The sequence below is a fragment of the Amphiprion ocellaris genome, chromosome 14, assembly GCF_022539595.1.
Source record: "Amphiprion ocellaris isolate individual 3 ecotype Okinawa chromosome 14, ASM2253959v1, whole genome shotgun sequence".
NCBI lineage: Eukaryota > Metazoa > Chordata > Actinopteri > Pomacentridae > Amphiprion > Amphiprion ocellaris.
The window spans coordinates 2,198,815-2,217,681 of record NC_072779.1 but is presented as its reverse complement, the minus strand read 5'-3'; the positions used below and the strand labels follow the sequence as shown (position 1 = coordinate 2,217,681).

Below are 18,867 nucleotides of genomic sequence, written 5' to 3'. Positions count from 1 at the left end.
AGCGCCCCCTGCTGTCTAGTAGCTGCTCATTAACTAAATTAAAGTCTAACAACAAGAAACAAATGCAGATCTCTGAATAATTAGCAGCTCATAAGCTACATATATTTGAAATTAGAAGTTTACAATATTACAATATTACAATTGAGTGCACTCTTTGGACATTAAAGGCCATTTCAAAGATGTTTAAAAATCTGCCCTAACCCTAACCCTATGACAGTGGGTAGCACTTTAACATCTGATACTGCCTGGTCATGATACAGGGAGCTCAGAGAGGAGAAAGGGTTCATTGTTTTGTCTGTAAAATGTCAGAAAATAGTGACAAATTATGTCAACAGTCCAAGCTGTAGTCTTCAGATCTCACGTTTTGCCCAAGCAACAATCTAGTGCCATGTACAATAAAGAAAAGAACCAAATCCCCACATTTAAAAAGCAGTAATGTTTAACTCGGTTAATTAGTCAACTAATCGCCCAGCGAGTACTCACTGCTGTTACTATAAAAACATTTAGCTGATAAAATTTCTACACTTCTACCAAAGTATTAATTTTTGGTTTTTTTTGAGAGAACACTGTCACTGCATCCTGTTCTTTCAAGACAACTGTGATTGGTTTAAAGAAATGCAGTGCAGTCAGACTATTCTATGGTCTGGCTATGTGAGGCTACATGGTACTCATGTGGTCTTGCAGCATTTTAGTGTTATATCTGGACTTTAACTTCAGTAAGAGTTATTCCACCACAGTTTAGAGTCTCACCTCCAGCTGGAAACACTAATTTAATAAATCAGAAGCTCCTCTGTGGTGTTTGATGTGTTCGTACCTTAGCCAGCTCTGGTACACTCGGGATGTCCGGCAGCTCTAACAGCGATAATCTGTGGTAGACGCTTTTCACCCGAGACCTGAACACAGAAGAGATGAACCTGAAAGTCCTGAACCACAATTTATTCATGGTTGTGTTTACTAATAGGAGTAAATAAATAAATATTGAAGGCCTCTTAATATTAAGTTTACCTCATTATTGCAGTTGAGTGCAGATTCGACATAAAAGCAGCTACCTATGAGCAGTGAAAACTCATAGCTGCTTGTATATAACAGAATTAGTCACGGGTTTGTTGAAGATTTACTCCATTGAAGCACAAACTATAACTCAGCTTGTCGGCCTGGTCTTGTAAATATGTACAGTATCGTTCAAAAGTTTAGGGTTACTTAGAAATGTCCTTATTTCTGAAAGAAAAGCATTTTTTTTCAATGAAGATAACATTAAATGAATGATAAATGCAGTCTAGACATTGTTAATGTGGTAAATGACTATTGTAGCTGGAAACAGCTGATTTTTAATGGAATATCTCCATAGGGGTACAGAGGAACATTTCCAGCAACCATCACTCCTGTGTTCTAATGCTACATTGTGTTAGTTAATGGTGTTGAAAGGATCATTGATGATTAGAAAACCCTTGTGCAGTTATGTTAGCATATGAATAAAAGTGGGAGTTTTCATGGAAAACATGGAATTGTCTGGATGACTCCAAACTTTTGAACAGTAGTGTCTACATACCTGATGATAACGTGGAGGTGCTCATGTTCTCCGTCCTCCTCGTGTCTCACCGACAGCAGCAGATTTCCCAGACTGCTGGCCAAGCAGGAAAAGTTCAGATGCTCCTGAATAAAACACAGTCAATTCTGGGTGTTACTGCCAAGCACACTGTCGAACATGGATTAAAACGCAGACAACCTCCAAACATTCTCACCCTGCCCAGAAAGTGTTTCCTGTACGCCCGTGCTGCCTCATTGATCTCCTCCAGCTGGTACCCATAATCCCCATGGGGTGTATCTTCCTCCCGTCTCTCTCCAGCCTCCTCCTCCTCCCCCTCACCCCTACTCTCTGAGGAGGTGGGAGGAGGAGCCTCGGGGTCCTCGATCCAGTAACCTCCGAACTGAGGCAGGATGACCTGAGGGTAAGGCGCCCCCCTCTCCAACACCTGCAACACAGTCATACTTCCATCACTTCAGAGGTCATTACACCCACTTAGACATTTTCTGGAGAATTAAACTAATACTTACCTGCTTATTTTATTTTATTTTATTTTATTTTATTTTTTTAAATAATACTTACCTGCTTATTTTATTCTAAATTATTACTATTATTTAGTGTAATGCACTGAGTTGTGGCTAAAATGCCAACAGGTGTTTCTTACTTGCATTTTCTGTCTTGTTCCATGATATCAGCAGCTTTTTTTTTGACAGTTTCTTGATGTAATACGATCACAGATTCATAACAACATTAGTAGCTGCATTAACGCAAATCACATCAAATCACCTCAATTTAAGTCCAATATTTGCTCTCTTTGAGCTCCATTTTTGTTCTCCACTACATCCTGAGGGAAATAACTGGCCCTTTAGCAGCTCCAGGGATTGAAAAGTTTAACATTTCAATTAAAAAAGTGTTGAAAACCTTTTCTTGCTGGCTAGTTGGGCCACCTATGTTAGCAAAATGCTCTCCATTAAACAAAGCATATAGCAGCAGAAATATAGCCAGTTAAGCAACACCAACTTGGCAAACTTTTACTATACAAGCAGCTACTTATTTACATTACATTGATCTGTAATGTAGTAACATGACTAATCATCTGCAAGTGTGTTCACCTGAATCTAACTACCACTGTCCAATATCCAGTATTGGACAGAGGTAAAGTCCAATATTTGCCCTCTTTTTGCTAATTTTTTGGCCTCCACCACCTCCTAAGAGAAATATCTGTCTTCAGTTGCTGTTTTTCTTAAAAAAAAGGTGCTGAATGCTGCACAATTAACCCTCCTGTTGTCCTCATTTATGGGCACCAAAAAATATTGTTTCCTTGTCTGAAAAAAATCCAAAAATTAAGCAAAAAAATTCCCCAAATTTCAGAAAACTTGCAAAACCTTCAGGAAGAAAATTCCAATAATTCCTGAAAAGTTTCCCTTAAAAGTTTTATTTTAAAAACTCCCAAATTTGGCAAGAAAATTCTTGTATATATTTTTTTTAAAAATGAGTAAAAGTCTTCCCAAAAAATCCTAAAAATATCTAAAGTGATTACATATATATCAGTAAAAGTTCTAATATTTTCTTTAAGAACATTCAGATAAAAATCAACCAAAATCCAGCGAAATTCGTTGGATTTTGGTTGATTTTTTTCGTGAATGTTCTTAAGAAACATTTTTAACATTTCTTTTTTTCCACCAAAAAATGTTCAAAGATTTCCCAAAAATGTTGAAAATGTGGACATCAGAAGTTTCACTGTTAAAATCTATATTCTTTCCACATTTAGGCCTAAAAACAGCAAAAGTGTCAACTATGTTACAAAAAGTCCATCAATTATATCTTGATCCTGGTGCTTGTTGCTTCAGAAATGCTCAGGAAAATGTGGCTTGTGTGGACGCTATAATAAATAGTTTATAGTTTTCTACTAAAAACATGATAAATTCAGGAAACATGACCATTATTTTTCCATCCTTTCTCATAAATCTGTTGCAGATAAAGAAAATTCAAAGAAATACAACTCTGTAGAATCTAATAGTAGTTAATAGTTTGCATTTTAAACACATACTTCAGGCATTTTATTTCTAAAGGACTACATTAAATAAACTATTAAATAAAATTATTAAGGGTAATCTGCATTCAATACAACCTTAAAACAAACTTGAAAAAAATAAAATACTACAATAATATCCCAGATAGAGTAAGATAAAACTTGGTTGCCTTATCCTTCGAGCAAATCTGGAAAAAACTGGTTGAACCTAATTGCTGACCCTTTCTCAGCGTATCAGTGGTTTGTCTCCTCTCTCTACGTAACACTCAGCTCGAGTGTTTCGGAGTCTGTGAGTCGTGTTAAATCAGATCAACTACATTTATACAACACGCTTTAAAAACAACCAGAGTGCTGTGCATGGTAAAGGCAAAACAAAGTGTGAACTATATGTACAAACAGGACAGAAAACTGGATAAAGAACTCATTAAATCACTCTGGAAAACAAACACAAACAAAAACAAAATGCTGAAATATGTGTTAGGATGGCTGCAGAAGATTCTCACCTCCTCTATCCTCGGATAAGGAATGTAGTCGTCCTGAAACAGACAGAATAAATAAACAATAATAAATTAGGCAACTATTATATTTATTGTTAATTTATCAAGAAAAACTGAAATGTTATTGGACTCTAGTTTGAAGAAATCAAATAGCTTTTGACAATTTACATTCCAAACAAATAACCAATTAATCTAAATAATATTTGCTGCATTTCTAGACATGTTTAACAAAAACACACACACACATGGACTCTGATGATGCGCACATGCAGGCGAATATAGATGAGTGATAATGCCGAACATGACTGATGGTGCAGAGTTTTTATTCAATCAGGTGATTTATTGTTTCATATGTGAGAGTTCCAGTCGCCTCTGAGAAGCATCAGTTTATTAACAGGGAGGGATCTGTGTTCCTCAGAGGCCTTCGAAGATAAACAGCACCTTGATATTTCTTGAAATGGGGATTTTCCTCCACATGAAATACAAAAACACAACTGAATCTCCCTTCAAGAGCCAAACCAACAGGTGGTGATGTTACCCCAACCCCAAAACCATGTTGGCCAATCAGAAGACTGAAAAAAAAAAAAATTACAAGTCACAGTAGGTTCCCAACAATGGCAGAGGAATCATCATACCTCTATTTCTGTACATTTATATTTGTGCAAATGTAGAGGAGATGTGGTCATTTTGTGCCTCTTTGGGGTTGCTTTGTGTGTCCTTCTCGTTATTTTGTTTCTCTTTGCAGTCTTTTTGTGTCTCTTTGTATTTGTTTTTGTCTCTGTAACTATTCTGAAGTGGCTTTGTGTTTCTTTGTGAACATTTTGTGGTCATTTTGTGTGTCTTTATGGTTGTTTGGCATCACTTTGAAATCATTTGTGGAAGTTTTGTGTCTGTGATAATTGTGTGTGTCTTTGTAGCTGTTCTTCATTCCTTTGTGCCTGTGGTGCAAAAGAATTGTGTGTCTTTGTGGTCATTTTATGTGTCTTTGTGCTCGTTTATGTGTCTTTGTGGTTGTTTTGTGTCTCTTTGTGGTCGCATTGTGTCTCTGTAGTTGTTTTGTGCCTCTGCGTGGTTTCTTTGTGTCTCTGTGATCGTTTTGTGCCTCTTTGCAGTCATTATGTGGAGGCTTTGTGTTTGTAATAATTTTGTGTCCCTGTGTAGCTGTTTTATGTCTGTGATCACTTTGTGTCTCTTTGTGGTTGTTTTGTGTCTCTTTGTGGAAGCTATGTGTGTCTCAGCAGTTGATTTCTGCTTCTGTGTAGTTATTATTTATCTCGTTGCGAAGGTTTTGTGTTTCTTTATGGTTGTTTTGTGTCTCTTTGCAGGACACTGTGGCTCTTCTCTTGCTGTTTCTTCTCCTGATGGTAGCTGCAGACCTTCCTCTGGTCACCATGATGATCCTCCACATGAAGGTTGAAACATTCGGCTGCTGACTGATAGAATGTGATGTTTTTCTCTGCTTCAGTTTAAGCTTCATAGAGAAACTGCAAATAAGCAGCTGCCAGTGTTTGCAAAAACATCTGTAACATTGGTCCTGATGCAGATAAAATACCGTCACACAGGATCCTGACTCGTGATGGTTACTGCTCACAAAAATAGTCCAACAACTCTTCAATCATTTCCAGTATGTGTCCAGTTAGCATCAGCAGTGTTTTAGCCACATCACTGCACGAAGCCTCTTCCAGTAAAGAAAGGAGATGATGCACACTCCCTGTCTATACTGCAAAACAAATCAGCTTGAAGATATTATCACCCTGGAAGGTCACTGATGAATTTGAGACACAATAAGTCTGTGTGTCTGATCTGAAAAACTGCAGCAGAAACCAACAGTTTTTAGTTCCACCTAATCAAACCTGTAAATTAGAGCGTGAAAAATTGTTCTACGATACTGAGATCATTAGTGAACCTCAGCTGCATCTCCTCCAAACAGAGCTCAGAGTGTTCTACACCTGGACGCCGTTCCAGAAATAGCAGTCCAGTCCTGCTCAGGTTAAAAGGTTAAACACAGTCGGGAACAGAGACAGAACCGTCTCACTCAGGAGAATGCATTCAACTCTACATATTTCTTATAGTGAGTCTGCTCCTATATGGACACAAATGAAATGAAGCAGGAAGTGAGGGTGGATGGACATGAGGACAGACAGATGGACAGACGTGCCTTCTGTCTCTGAGGGATCGTCTTCATCTCGGCAGCTTCTGGAACCTGCTGCATCGGCGTCATGGAGAGAGGACAGCATTAAGATCGTCTCTGTCCGCCGTTTAACACCAAACGTAAATATTTAAAAATACCTCCCTCGAATTTTTTTAAAAAAGCATCTCAGTAATGTCTGACAGCAGCTGGTCTGTGTAGTCTTTAAGTTTGGGTCTATTTTCAGCAGAAGATTAGGACACATTTGGTGGATTAGGTGGGATAGACTCAAAACAAACAACAGTTTGTGTTCAGGGTAATGAAGGAACATGTCATCCTTTAACACAGTCTGGCTCACTGATGGTTTTATAGTTTGTAATGAGATAATAAGAACTATTATCAACAAAGGGTCAACTGATACAGACTGTTAGTAATCAAGGAGAAAAGTGATATTTGGAAATGCTATATAGTACACTACAGTACTGAATACACACTTGTGCAAAATCACGTACAGATTACTTCTGCTTGCTCTGATATAAAATTAAAACAGCCTAGATTTACTTCTGAGATTCAAAACCTCCCTTTATTTTTGATGTAGAGGTTGTATTGTTCTATCTTTCTCTTGAAAACAAACCAAAGCTGTTCTGTTGGATTCAATAGAAGGCTACATACTTTGTCCAAGTAACAGTCTTCACTTTGTTGTATGATTTCCAAAGGATGAAATCTTTAAATAATTCATGGATCACAGTGGTGGATTTTTAGTAGGATTGCAATCATGTGATCGTCAGCAGGCAGCTGACAGTGTTCACTTGTTGTCATGGTTACAGTGATGCCGTGCTGCTATCTGGCAATGATACAGGAATGATACAAATCTCCATATTTGCCCAAAATTCTTAGAAATTTGTCCAGAACTTGCTCAAAAAAACCCTCTTTTCCTGTTCACAATCTGTCCAAAATGAGTTAAACATCTAGGATGGCTGAGAAGGGTTTCAAAAATGACTAAAAACAATAAAAACACATCCAAAATGACTCAATTTGACCTCAAAAAATAAACGTGTTCCCTAAATGTTGTCAAAATTTGTCAAAAATGACCCAAAATATGTGCAAAATGACTAGAAATTACTCCAATTACTCTGGAACTTGCTCAAAAAATCCTCCTTAACTGTTCAAAATATGTCCAAAATGAGTTAATGGGCTAGGATGGCTGAGAAGGGTTGAAAAATACTAAAAATGGGTCCAAAATAACTTTAAAATGCCTTCAAACTACTAAATGTTAAAAAGCACGAATTATTCACAGTAACAGTTTTATAAACATTCGTGGTCCTCAGCAGTGGATTTGTAGTAGGATCACAATCACTGTCGCGTTCCTTGGCAGAGTAATAAAAATAGAACATTTGTGTGAAATACAGTCATAATTATCATATGGATTCTTAGACTGTGGTAAAAAAAACATGTTTAGTGTGGTTACAGTGACCATCAATCACCAAAATCTGCTCTGAAATCAGCTGAAACTTGGTGTCACATTTGAAGAAATTGCCTCGAGGCATTCAAGACATTTTGTGGTCACGAAAATGCAACTGACAGATGGTCTAAAAATGTTGTCACCAGACTTTTTCCGAACCCCGTTAGAGAACATTATCCTGCCTTTAGGAAGATAACCGAACTAGAACTTTATCAGAATGTTTCAGAACAAAATATTTATATCTGGGATGTCGGATAAAATGCTGTACGATGCTGCAGAACACCTGAACGAGGTTTGTATCTGAAGTGTTCCTGTCCTGTTTCACCTGCAGCAGCTCAGACCTCATTTCATTCTGCTCGAAGCTAAATGAATATTGGATGAGGAGGAGAAACTTTTCACAGACAATAAAACACATTTCATTCTCAAGGAGACAAATATATTAAGCTTTGAAGCGCACGTAAAACAGACAGAGAATAATTTAATTCTTACCTCCATTTTGTCCATCATGTCGAAGAAATGAGCCGACTGCAGACAAGCAGACAGAGAGATGTTTAGTTTTCTATGTTTTTGTATTAAGGCGTCTGTTGTGGCTCTATGGGTCACTTTGAACTTTGAACTTTCCATCTTCATTGTACAGATTCAGGTTAATGATGACAAAACAGAGCATGTGGCAGAAAAAGCACAAGTATGTTTATATAAATCACAGAAATTAGCCGCCTGAAAGAGACATTTCGCTAACCGCTTGAGGCGTGTACCGACATATTCATCAGCCGGTGCAGCTAAGTGTAATGATGGATCGCTATGAGGACAGCAGCAGGTCATTAAAGTCTGACAGTCAGATGTCCAAAATGATTCCAAACATAAACTCCTCTCCTCTTAGAAAAACTTAAAACAAAATAGTTTAAAATGACTCAAAATCTGTGTAAAATTAGTCAAAACTTGTCTAAAATTACTTGAAACCTGCCCAAATAGACCAGAATTTGCTGAAATTCTAGAAGATTTTGTGCAAAATGACTTGAAATTTAAACTCTTCCAAACAAAATTGATCCAAATGAGTCAAAATTAGTCTAAATGGCTTAAAATCTCTCTAAAATGACTGAGAATTTGTCCATAACTACAGACGTCCAAAATGACTCAAACATCGCCCAAAATTACATGAAATTTACTTTTTGACAAGACTGAGTCATTAAGGGTATGTTTCGAATCATTATAGACAAAAAATGAGTCATTCCAGACATATTTTGAGTAATTGTGAACAGATATTGAGTCAGTTTGGAAAAGTTTTGAGTAATTTTGAATAATTATCTGTCCTTTTTGACAATTTTTGAGTCAAGTTAAGACAAAAAATGAGTCATTTCGGACACATTTTGAGTAATTGTGGGCAGATTTTGAGTCCTTTTGGACAATTTTTGAGTCATTTTATAAGAAGGTGGGCCATTTTTGACAATGTTTGTCATTAAGGGTATATTTCAAGACATTATAGGCAAAAAATGAGTCATTCCGGACACGTTTTGAGTCATTTTGGACAAGTTTTGAGTTATTTTGAACAATTATCTGTTTTTGACAACCTTTGAATCATTTTAGAAGAGGTAACCATTTTGGACATGGTTAAGGGTATGTTTTGAGTCATTATAGACAAAAAATTTGTCATTCCAGATACATCACGAATCATTGTGGACAAATTTTGAATCATTCTGGACGTTTTGACTAATTTTGAACAATTACCTGTCCTTTTGGGCAACTTTTGAGTAATTTTATATGGAGATGGACCATTTTTGACAATGTTAGAGTCACAACGGGTATATTTCGAGTCATTATAGACAAAAACGGAGTCATTCTGGACAAGTTTTGAATAATTGTGGACAGGTTTTGAGTAATTTTAGACACATTTTGTGTTCTTTAGGACGATGTTGTTTGCCTGAGAGAGTGGAGAGTACAAAGTTAGCACAGAGACACAACAGGCCACACTGAAACAATGAGATATGAGTGTTACCTTCATGGTGGGGGGTGCAGTTCGAGGTGGGGAGGGGGGGCAGTCTGCCACAGGAACATTGGAGATGGATAGGTGCTCCTGTTTGCTGAAACAAAAGAAAAAAAATCAATAATCTCCCTCCTCATGTGTCTATGAAGCAGATTATTCCATATATTAGTTAACTGGAACAAATACATTTCAGGTTTCTACCCTCTTGTGTTACACACAGCTTGCCCCTGTGCACTTCTATTGCCCCTCTGATTATAAATAAAAACCCTGAGTGTCACCTTTATCTCTAACGAACCACCGTCCACCTGCAGCGCTGTTGGAGTCCTGCTTCACCTGAGCGCCACTCATGATCAGTTGAGTCTGTCTCTAAAGATAGATTTCCAATCTGTCAGCAGCCTCCACTCTTCACACACTCTGTAATCAACCAGCCAGAAGACCATCCATTTCCTCGGCCCTCAGGCGACTCGGCTAAATCTGCTCGCAGTGGTTGCCATGGTTTTGACAGGTGTCCAAAAAGAAGAATAAACTGACCTGGACTAAACTTTTGGAGGAGCTGCCGGCAGTCGATCACGATGATTTACCGCCTGGATTCATGGCTTCTAATAGACTTGGACTTAAATATTGATAACTCAGGGTTTGAACTAAATATTGATGAGTCATAATTTGACATGAATATTGATCAGTTGTGATTTCACATGAATGCTGATGAACTGCCTGGATTTGATTTCACACTTCATTCGAATTTTGTTGATTAAAAAGAGTAAACTACGGACATTTTGATGAACTTGACAGAACATTCCTACTCTGCTGCATTAACGGACTTTTAGAGGCTGCTTTGAAGCTGTTGATCCCCACGAGACGCCAAACAGCACGACTTTCACATCCACCAGTTACTGAGCAACACGATGATTCATCTGGAGTCGTGTTTGTTTCCACCTGATGAATCCAAGTCCAATGTTTTCTCTCTTTTAGCTCCGTTTTAGGTCTCCACCATCTCCTGAGGGAAACAGAGGTTTTTAGCTGCTAAATGCTTCTCTCTGTTCACTGTTTGCTGCAGAGTACTGAGAGTTTTATTATCAGAGCGGCCTGCTGCAGCAAACACAGACTGGAAATGTGGTATAAAACTGAACTTCAGAGTTTAAAAAAACTCTTTTGGACTGTCGAGAGAGTTTTTACCCTCTGAACTCATAAAATTCCACCAGCAAGTTTGAAAGGCATGTTATCTTTGAAAAAAATGCCAAAATCATACCATTCAGAAGTGTAAAAATTAAAGAATTCATTACTTTTTAAACTTTCCAGTGGTCCTTGAACGTATCACACATGGTTCTATCAGTAAAATCTAAACATAAAATGATGATATTTCATCAAAATCACTTTAATGTAAATGTCTCATTTAAAAAATTGTAATTGTTATGCCTAAAAAATAAAAAATTAAATGTTTCTCGGCACAACGATGAAGGCAAGACTGGCTAAACTGCGACTGACTGAAAGTTGTTGGAAAATACATTCTGCATGGTGAAACATTGTTCTACAGTTGATGAGCAGAGTTGTGGGAAAATGCAGAGTTTGTAGAGGTTGTATAAAACTGCTACATCCACAATGGCTTCAAACGGACGTAAAACAACCAAAAGTGTATGCAATATGACCAAAAGGACATACAAAATGACTGGAAAGAGATTAAAATGAAACAACCAGAAATAATCAAAGACAGAACCATATAAAAAGAGACACAGAATCAACACTAACAGATGCAAAACCAATGCCAGAGACACAAAACAACAGCAAAGACTGACAAAATGGCATCAAAAGAGAGAAAACCAACTACAAAGACACACAAAAAAACAGAAAGAGAATAAATTAACTCAAAACGATCATAAATAGATGTAAAAGACCCAAAATAACAGCAAAGAGCCACAAAACAGCAACAAAAAAAGACAAACAACTAGACAGACACACAAAGAAGATATTAAAACGCACCAAAACAGATGAAAAACAAACACAAACAGATACAAATTAAATACAAAAAGAGACGTCTACTGTATGTAGGTGTACTGAAAATTGAAACTGAGGCTAAAATTAATCTGATTTAGTTTCTTCTTGTTTTGTCTGAAGTTATTTAATAAATAAAAACTATTTTTCAAAGCACCTCAGTGCCTCAGCTGCAAATCTCCCTGCAAAGCGAAAACACCAGTACATTTTAGTGTGAATAAAAAAAAACAAGTTAATGTGGTGAGAAAACACTGAATATTCTCATATCATCTCTGCAACTCTCTGACTCTGCTCCTGTTGTGCCTTTTGTGAATCCGAACCAATTTCACCAAACTGACATTTCCAGTGAAAAGAGATAAAAGCGGAGCAGCCGGAGGGCCTTTGAACCAAGGCCGATGATCTTGTGTAACTGTGTGTAACTGTGTGTGACAACAAAGCGAGGCGTGTTGTATAAAAACAAAACCTGCGAAAGGAAACTAGAAGAGTGACGATTTGGAGCTCAGTTTTCTGATGGAGGCCTGAAGCTGATCAACACCTCCTCCTGTCAGACTCAGCTGAGGCTTGTTTGTTTACATAAATCCATGTATGTATATAAATACATAGCAGGAATGTTTCCACAACACATCTGAGGCAACGACCAATCAGAAAGCATCAATCAGAACGTATAATTTCTGCTGACAAGTGTTGACAGCTGAGTGGAAAACAGGCAGAAACCTCCACATGTGACCTGCTGATGGACGACAAGCATCAACACATCCAGCGTCTGTTTTTGCTGTATACTCAGAATTTCTGAACCTGGATAGTGTATTTACATGACAGAAATAGACACAAAATAACCATAAAGCGACAAATTAATAAAGAGATGAAAAATGAATAAAAGCAAAAGCAAAATGATCGCAAAAACACACAAAAACACTAGAAAGAGATGAAAACTAACAAAAATAGATGCAAAATTAACACAGACATGTAAAACCATACAAAAACACAAAAAAACTGTCACAGAACAGATACAAACAACGACAAAGACACACAAAAAGACCATAAAGAGTCTAAAGCTCTCTGAAACAGAAGAAAAACAAACATAAACAGATGTAAATTCAATACAAATGGAGATAAAAACCACCTCTCAGACACACAAAAGGATTGTTATATGTAAAAAGGCTGCAAAGAGGTGCAAAACAACCACAGAGACAAATTAATTTTAAAAAAAAGGAGATAAAAATGACTACAAACAAACACAAAATGACTGGAAACAGATTAAACTGCCAAAAATAGATGCAAAATTAGCATAAACAGATGCAACAACGATAAAAAGAGAGACAAAACACCAGCAAAGAGCTGAAAAAACAGCGACAGAGACAACTACAAAGACACACAAAAAGACCATAAAGAGACAAAAACTTAATAAAAGAGGTGAAAACTAACACAAACAGATGCAAAACCAATGCAAAAAGACAACAAAAAAACAGCGAAAAATGACAAAACAGCAGCAAAGAGAGACAAACCCTCAAAATGACTGTAAACAGATGCAAAACAACCACAATGGAAACTTAAATAATAAATAAATGTTAAATGAGCACAAATAAAAGCAAAATGACCACAAAGACACACAAAATGACTGAACAACAAGACTGACAAAAAGAGGTGTGACATGAACACAAACAAATGTGAAACCAATTCAAAAAGACACAGAACAACTAGAAAGAGACAAAAATCGACCACACAGACACAGAACTACACAAGAGACACAAAATAAACACAGCTGCAAAACCAATGTAAAAAGACACAAAACGGCATCAAAAGAGAGACACACAAAAAAGAACAGAAAGAGAATAAATTAACTAAAAGAGATGCAAAATGATCATAAACAGATGCAAAACTAACAGAAAAATACACAAAACAGCGACAAAGAGAGACTAATACACACAAAAAGATTAAACCAGTTTGTCTTGTCTGAGATCTAAAAAATAGATTTAAAAAATTGTGGAATGATGCAACAGCTAAAAAGACATATAAATGGGTAAAAAAAGAAATGCAAAAATAAAGATATTTATTTTTAGATTTAAATACTGCAAAATTGTGTACGTTTACAATCACATTTTATCAATATTATGTGTAACTTCACAAAACATGTAAAGTACAAACAATTTAAAAAGTATTGACTACAATATACATGTTTTGCTCATTTAAATAAGTGTAATTTTAAGGCTAAAATGTTTATTTAATGTGTAAATTAATAAACCTTACTGGTTATTACGTGTAATTTATTATCTGTAATTTCACAGAACAAGATAAATCTGTAAAATACCAGTTTAAAATGCTCTCTACATTTTTTAAATCGATAATACAAATAACTTAAATACAGTAAAAACACTTCTAATTTTACAATCTAACGTTGTAAAAGACTTCTGACACATTTTGGCCTGTTTTTAGAGTTAACATGTAAATTAATCGCTTTGTCTTGTGATTTTACTCGATGTTATCTGTAATTTATTATCAGTAAATCTACAATTTTAGAAAACAGTAAAAGTCTGTCATAAAACTGGAGCATTAACTTTTAAAAACTGTAAATAAAACATTAATTTTATTCCGTGTATTCATGTGTTTATTTATTTCAGCTAGTTCTTCAGCAAATGTTCAGATAAAAAAACAGATAGACAGAAAACTAGATTGTTTTGGGATTACTACACAGATTTGATCCTGACTCCTGACAGAACCAACACAAAGGTCACTAATGAAAAGACGACATGAAACCTGCAGAGAGGAAAGGTCTCTCAGTGTGGAGCTGACAGCGATGACAACACAGAATCTGTTTAAACTGTGGTCAGTTTTAGAAGTTATGCACCACGTTCAAAGATGTCAGTCAGAACCAGTATCGGTTACTGAACTTAAAGGGGTGAAGACTTCGTTTAAGGCTGGAGAACGTGTGTGAAAATAAACCTCCTGAGTTTAATTTAAAATAAAACCACTTTTAACCTTTTAACCTCAGCTGGTTCGTTATCGCCACTGACAGCTGCACGTCGCCGCCGATAACATCATCCCCAGCACACACACGTGTTAGCATGATACGCTGCTGTCAAACGCTCCTCTGGGCCGTTCCCAAAATGCAACACGCCTCCGGAGTCTTTCATCGCAGACAACACACAGTGTGAATCCAGCGACAGAAACAATATTTTCTCAGGGGGTCATGAACCTTTTGAGGAACTAAATTTGTGTTTCAACTAAATTTAGCTCCAGCCGGAGGCTTCCAGCTGCTAAACAGTTTATTTTTTGGCTTTTATTTGAGCATGTTAGTAGAGAGAGAAACAGGAAAGTAGGGAGAAGAATAGGAGGAAGAGCTGCCGCAAAGGGCCGTGAGCTGGAATCAAACCCAGGCCGATGCGCTGAGGACTAAAGCCCCTGTTCATGGGTCGCCTGCTCAGCCAGTTGAGTTTCTGATGGATCAAACATCGCTAGATTCCATCCATCCATCATCTTTACACCGCTTAATCCTCATTAGGGTCGCAGGAGGCTGGAGTCTATCCCAGCTGACTGAGGGTGAAGATAGGGGACACCCTCTTGAATTTCCCTTGGGATTAATAAAGTATCTATCTATCTATCTATCTATCTATCTATCTATCTATCTATCTATCTATCTATCTATCTATCTATCTATCTATCTATCTATCTATCTATCTATCTATCTATCTATCTATCTATCTATCTATCTATCTATCTATCTATCTATCTATCTATCGTTTGAAGACATTATGAAGTCATTTTGAACCAAATTTGCTGTAATTTTTTTAACCCTTCTCAGCCATCCTAGAGGATTACCTCACATTGGACAGGTTTCGAACAGTTATGGAGGATTTTGTGAGCAAGTTCTGGACAAATTTGAGTAATTTCTAGTCATTTTGCACATATTTCGGGTCATTTTTGGCAAATTTTAACACACATGACAAACATTTAGAGACCCCACTTCTTCTATGAGGTCATATTTGAATCCTTTTGGACGTGGTTTTGTTGTTTGTAGTCATTTTTTGAACCCTTCTAAGCCATCCTAGATGTTTAACTCACTTTGGACAGATTGTGAACAGGAAAAGAGAATTTTTTGAGAAAGTTCTTGACAAATTTCTCATCATTTTGGACAAATGTGGAGATTTGTTAAATATTTCTGTATCACTACCAGATAGCGGCACAGCGTCACTGTAACCATGACAACAAGTGAACACTACATCAGCTGCCTGCTGACGATCACATGATTGTGATCCTACTACAAATCCACCACTGTGGACTTATCAGGACTTATCCATCAGAAATGATCCAAGGAACAACTGATTAAATTGTGGGGGTGTTTCTGAGTCTCATCAATTCCTGCCGCCCGCTACATATTTAGGTCACGTCATTTGGTATCTGTACATAATGTACACATGTAGAACACACGCCTGTGCTCAGTGCAAAGTCATTTTGTTTGTGGGTACATCTTGGACACATTCTATGTTGCCATGATTTCTGATCATCAGTAACTAATAAACAAACAAATGCTGCATTTCTGATAATGTCATATGGGGGAATGAAGAGCTTTGGAGGAGGACTACGCTCTCTAAGTGTTTTTCTAGTTAATAAATGTAAAGATGGCATATGAGTAAATCTGCCAAGAGCAGGTTATTTGCATAAACCAAAATCCAACATCTCTTGTTGTAAAGTAAAGCAGCCTAAAACAGTAAATAAACTGTAGCTCTGTGAACTTTCTGTCCTGGTTTGAGCCCAGAGAGTCTAAACAGACATACGTGTAAAAGTCTTCATGTGATATCAAACACGCCAGCTCTTTATAAATACATGTAAACCGAGGTCATCCTCGCTGCTACATCGTAGTGTGTTACAAAGTGTTTAGAAATTCTACACACAGAGGAACATTTTCCTGGTTCCATCTGCACTCGGTCGGTTGGCACGCTTGCAGGTAGTTTTCCGGCATGTAAAGTCATGAAAAATGTATTTGTGAATTTTTTTTTTTCACAGCCAGGAGGCCTGCTGGGCTCCGAGGGAACATCAAAGCTGCTCATTAACATTTAAATTTAACCCTCAAGTTCCTCCACTGTGAGGACGACGTGACCACAGCACGACACCAGAACTTCCATCGAGTCGTCAGTGTAACCGGTTCAGCTGTTAAAACCGTTTAAGGTCGGTTAAAATGGACAATGCTGGGATTCACAACAGGAGAACTACGCCAGGAAGTTTCAGAGCCTGTTACAGTTTTCTATATTTCTGTATGAATACGACCTCAAACATCATCAGATCTTCACACAAGTCTCTGATGTAAATAAAAAGAACCAAATTAAACAGATGATGCAAAATGAACAGCTTCACTGCTTGGTTATTGGATGAAGGTCAGGATTTTGTCTTTAATTAACGTCTAAACATTTTTAGAAGAATAGCTTTGGGTCCTTTTTCTTGCTGCACGCCCCATTTTCTCTGGAGATTCACTTCACAAATGCATACCCTGACATTTTCCTTCAGAGTTTGCTGCAATATTACTCAAAGTGAATATTAAGAGCCAAAAAAGATGCATCACATGAACAGAAACTGATTAAAAAGAGATTCAAAGTGAACACAAGCAGATGTTGATTCAGTGGAAACAGATAAAAAATGGCAAAATGGCTGCAAAAACACACAAAACAACTATAAAGAGACATATTTCTTCTCTAAAAACAGATGCTCAAGTAAAGGCAAGGTTCAAACAACATTATTCTTTTGAGTCATTATGTATGAACATTCATGAACCTTCTTATTAACTGGAAGCAGTGGAAAGTTCACTACTTTTCTCTCTCACAGACATGTACAGTGCCTATAAAAATGAATCTTTTTAATGCTTTCCAACACTAAAGAACGAGCAACTTAATTGTCTTTTTGGACAAAAAAATAAAGATTCTTTACTGTCAAAGTAAAAACAGATTGCACACAGAAATGTACACAATTCTAAAGGTTTCACAAACTTAGTTAATTGTTTAAAATACATTGATTTTATTGTTTGAAAACAAAACATAGTAAATAAAAATGTTTCCCTCTTTATTTAGTAAACTATTATTGAAATTCTGCTCTAAGAAAAGTAATTATTTGACCGAATATCTCAGGGAGCTGCAGCCTCAGTAATATTTTCAGCAACAAGTTTTGTTTTAGTTCCCAGAATGTTCTTCTTAAAGGTTAGGTAACTAAAGATGTTCTAAAAAGGTTTGGCGATAACAACCATTATGCTCTAACATTTTCAAAACTCTGTGTTACACTGAGAACGTTCTTCTTTTGTTATCATGCAACACTGTGGGAACGTTTTATCATTTGTATGTGTTCTATTGACCACATTTTCAATCCTAAATATAGGATTTTCTTTCTTCCAAATAACAGCAAATATCTGGAAAATATTAATATTTTTCTTATTTAAATACAGTACAAAAACAAAAAAAGATTTTACTGTTAAATGCTGTGAATAAATGAGTAATTATTTGTAAACTTGCAGATTTTTGATAAGGATAGTATTTACAGTTTAGGCCTTTTTTGTGCTTAACATGTAAATTTGTTTTTCTTCAGTTTTAATAGTTATTATTTCTAATGCAAAATAACAGGAAATAGTTTTAAAATAGTTTTAAAAAACTGTAATTTACTGTGTATTTGTTTATGTGGTTCTTGCATGTTTTTCCATGTAGTTTCCCAGCAAATATTCAGATAAGAAATGATAGCTACAACAGTGTTGATTCTCACTCTAAATTGTTCCAAAAATTACAGTTACAGTTAGTTTTGTTTTGTTTTTGTTAGTTTTTTTTACAGTGCATGCAATATTTACAAAGAAAACCTGAATATCACCATGTCAGTTTTACTCCAGCCTCATGCAGGCTCATGATGCTCTTCGTAAAAATCAGTAAAAGTGTGCGACTTCGGTGATTCTCCTTCCCCTGCAGCCCTCACAGTTTTACCCTTTTTGCGTTGTTTTACGAGGCTAATTATATTCCCAAATGAGTCAGAGCTGCCGGCGTAAAAACAGAAAAAGTGGCATCATGACCAGCAGGAGAGCAGAGAGACGCTGCTGGCTTCAGTTTCTAGACAGTCTGCCCTTTAGCTGCCAGGACGCTTGTTGACATAAAACATTACTGGGATGCAGCAAAAAACCCTGAGAAACAATTCACACAAAGTCCTCACAAATATACCGTAGGCATAAAGTGCACACACAAACACACAGCAGGCTCAGTGCATTTTGGGGAAACGTGATGTGAAGAAAATCT

The 18,867-nt window shown here is 36.7% G+C and overlaps 1 protein-coding gene across 8 annotated transcripts in view; it reads right to left on the bottom strand.

Moving 5' to 3' along the window:
• Positions 1-18,867, bottom strand: part of LOC111572858 (rap1 GTPase-activating protein 2-like) — a 57,173-nt gene that overhangs the window by 11,416 nt on the left and 26,890 nt on the right. For 6 of the 8 annotated variants that reach the window (XM_055017361.1, XM_055017362.1, XM_055017366.1 and 3 more), the window contains 7 exons: positions 9,638-9,722; positions 8,134-8,169; positions 6,213-6,260; positions 4,061-4,093; positions 1,743-1,973; positions 1,550-1,653; positions 815-893 (listed from right to left, as the gene is read on the bottom strand). In XM_055017361.1, coding sequence (XP_054873336.1) covers positions 815-893; positions 1,550-1,653; positions 1,743-1,973; positions 4,061-4,093; positions 6,213-6,260; positions 8,134-8,169; positions 9,638-9,722 — 616 coding nt within the window. The remainder of the gene's footprint in view (positions 1-814; positions 894-1,549; positions 1,654-1,742; positions 1,974-4,060; positions 4,094-6,212; positions 6,261-8,133; positions 8,170-9,637; positions 9,723-18,867) is intronic. The other 2 variants (XM_055017364.1, XM_023276724.3) reach the window with 1 other exon arrangement.